Raw genomic sequence first — 3,285 nt, 5'->3', positions numbered from 1 at the left:
CTTGGTTGCTTTTTAAAAGTGGGCTCAGGCCGGACAGCAGTGGCGCACGCCTTTAATCCCAGCACTCGGGAGGCAGAGCCAGGCGGATCTCTGTGAGTTGGAGGCCAGCCTGGGCTACAGAGTGAGTTCCAGAAAGGCACAAAGCTACACAGAGAAACCTTGTCTTGAAAAACAAAACAAAACAAACAAACAAACAAACAAAAAAGGAGAGAAGCAAGATGGCGGACGTGCTGGATCTTCATGAGGCTGGTGGCGAAGATTTCGCCATGGATGAGGATGGGGACGAAAGCATCCATAAACTAAAAGGAAAAGCGAAGAAACAGAAGGGCCGTGGCTTTGGCTCCGAAGAGGGCTCCCGAGCACAGATGCGAGAGGATTATGACAGTGTCGAGCAGGATGGCGATGAACCTGGACCACAACGCTCTGTAGAAGGTTGGATTCTCTTTGTCACTGGAGTCCATGAAGAAGCCACTGAAGAAGATATCCATGACAAATTCGCTGAGTATGGGGAAATAAAAAACATCCACCTTAACTTGGACAGGCGTACAGGACACTTGAAGGGGTATACTCTAGTGGACTATGAAACATACAAAGAGGCCCAGGCTGCCATGGAGGGACTCAATGGTCAAGATTTGATGGGACAGCCAATCAGTGTCGACTGGTGTTTTGTTCGGGGTCCACCAAAGGGCAAGGGGAGAGGTGGCCGAAGACGAAGCAGAAGTCCAGACCGGAGACATCGTTGATAGATCCTCTGATGACCAGATAGTCTCTCCACGAGTCCATTTGGTTGTGCTGCCTTGCATAAATAGGGTTAGGGTAGAACTTGTGTTTATATTTAATTTCTTACCCTATCTACTTAGTATTGCTTTGAGTTAAAAAAAAAAAAAAATGTTTCATTTTGTTTTCTACATTTAAAAAAAAAGTGGGCTCAGGAGTTTATGGAGTTCCTTTGTAAGAAGGTCACCCCCCATCATTGCAGGGTGGGTTTTGATTAGGGGCTAAGGGAACCACATGCTAACTGGCAGATGCCACCATAGGTTGTGTTCCCAGAGAGCCCACAAATGAAGAGGTATTTCCCTGACCAAAACACCTGAATTTGTAGCCCCGATTTTGCCTGCTACTCAATGTCTGTTTTAAAAAACTGTGACGTGGCCTCACATGTGTGAGGGTCAGAGGACAACGTATGGGAGTTGGTCTTCTTCTTTTACTGTGGGTTCCAGGAATTGAACTCAGGTCGTCAGGCTTGGGGGCTGGTTACTGGCGGGGCATCTTGCCAGCCCATTCTCAATGGTTTCAGAGAAGGGCTGTCTGGCCAGGAGTAATGGCAAACTCCTGTTATCCAGCATGCAGGAGACTGAGGCCTGAGGACAGTGAGTCCAAAGCCAGTCTGGATTAAAGAGCGAGTCCCAGGCAACCCAGGAGACATGCCAAAGCCCCAGAGTCAACTTCTTCATGGAAGTAAGACAAGCAATCGAGAGAGACTCGGCCAGAGCAGGTGACTCTCCTACTTAGCTCCTGTCCTCCTGTACCCTGCATCCTGATCTCGAGTCATGAACCCCATACTGGTTAGTCAACCACAGACCCACATATGAAGGTGCCCTGGTGAGATTACAATAGAGCTGAAAATTCCCACTGTCCAAAGATCTGGAGCACCTGAGTTTGTGTAAGCACACTGTGGGATTGTAGAATAATAAATCAACCAATGATGCTCCTCAGGCCATGCCCCATCACCAAGTGGTACCCAGCTGTCAGTCATAGCATCTCTGTATCAGGTGAGCACTCCTTGCAGTTCCTCAGTTTCCCACATGCTCGCCCCTCCTCTGTGTCCTGACACCTCATTTTTTGCTTCAATACTGTAGAGACAAAGAGGCAAGAATATAAGGGTCTAAAAGCAAAATTCCTTCCTGTCTCGTGCCAACCTTTCACTGCGCAGAGCCTGACCCCGTGACTTGTAAAGCCTGACTCCTAATGACCCCTGATGCCTCACCCCAAATGGCACCATCAAGGAGGACAAGTGGCCATTATAAAGATTTACTTCCTCAAGATATCGAGTGCCCCTCTTGAACTCTGCCCACCATCCAGCCTCACTCAAATGGTCCAGAGGTCAGACTGGGTCACTTTTCTTAACTGCTGTGAAAGGATCCATTCCTTGCCACCCCCATCTCTCTCTCAGAAATCACCCACTGTGTTTTCAGACGCGGTGTGTACTCAATATTAATTAAAGCTTTTATATCAATTCTGATTTGGTAAGCATTTTTATCCCCATGCCTTGGGCTTGTTGCTCCTGTTGTGACTTAGAACTCTCAGTTTTGTGTTTGAAGCCTCAGGAAAACAGGAGATGAGGAGGTGCTATTTTCTATCTTCAATTAGAATTCTTTTTAAATTTGTGTGTGTGTGGGGGGGTGCCTGAACAACATGTGTGTGTGTGTGTGTGTGTGTGTGTGTGCGCGCGCATGCGATGAAGAGATCAGAGGCAATCAGGCAGGCACCAGTCCTTACCTTTCACGGTATTTGAGACAGTATCTCTTTATTATTTGCTGCTGTGAATGAAGTGCTAGCTGATCTGCCGGGGTGTGGGGATTCTCCTGACTCCCTCTTTTCTCACCCAGGAGCCTGGGGTATAGATATGTACTACTGTGTCTGGCTTTGTATAGGTTCCTGGCCTTGAACTCAGGTCTTTATGCTTGTGTGGCAAGTGCTTTACTCACTGAGCAATCACCCCAGCCTGTGGTGGTATTGTGTTCCCCAGAATATTGTGCACCCTAATAATCTTATCTGGGGTCAGACAACAGAACAGCCACTAGATACAGAAGCCAGTAAATGGTGGCACACACGCCTTAAATCACAGCATTCCAGAGGCAGAGATCCACCTGGATCTCTGTGAGTTCAAAGCCACATTGGAAACAGCCAGGCGTGGTGACTCATGCCTTTAGTTCCAGGAAGTGATGACAGGAAGCAGAAAGGTATATAAGGTGTGAGGACCAGGAACTAGAGTCTGTTAAGCTCTTAGGCTTTTAGCAGCGGTTCAGCTGAGGTCCATTTGGATGAGGACTCAGAGGTTTCCAGTTTGAGGAAAGAGGATCAGCTGAGGAATTGTCAAGGTGAGGCTAGCTGTGGCTGGTTCTGTTTTTCTGATCTTTCAGCATTCGCCCCAATACCTGGCTCTGGGTTTGTTTTCACTAATAAGATCTTCTAACAATTCGTGCTACACCAGCCCACAAATCAGAATTTTTCATATCCTTTTAAACTATCCTACAATGTGTCATACCATGAGGATATCATGGT

General features: G+C 47.4%; 1 protein-coding gene across 1 annotated transcript; it reads left to right on the top strand.

Moving 5' to 3' along the window:
• The first annotated feature begins 218 nt into the window (after positions 1 to 218).
• LOC118584866 (RNA-binding protein 8A-like) lies at positions 219 to 743 on the top strand. Its single transcript, XM_036189204.1, has one exon. The coding sequence runs from the start codon at positions 219 to 221 to the stop codon at positions 741 to 743; it is 525 nt and encodes a 174-aa protein (XP_036045097.1).
• Positions 744 to 3,285: the final 2,542 nt, after the last annotated feature.

This window comes from Onychomys torridus, chromosome 5 (assembly GCF_903995425.1).
Source record: "Onychomys torridus chromosome 5, mOncTor1.1, whole genome shotgun sequence".
Lineage (NCBI taxonomy): Eukaryota > Metazoa > Chordata > Mammalia > Rodentia > Cricetidae > Onychomys > Onychomys torridus.
This window is presented reverse-complemented; position numbering and strand designations above follow the sequence as displayed.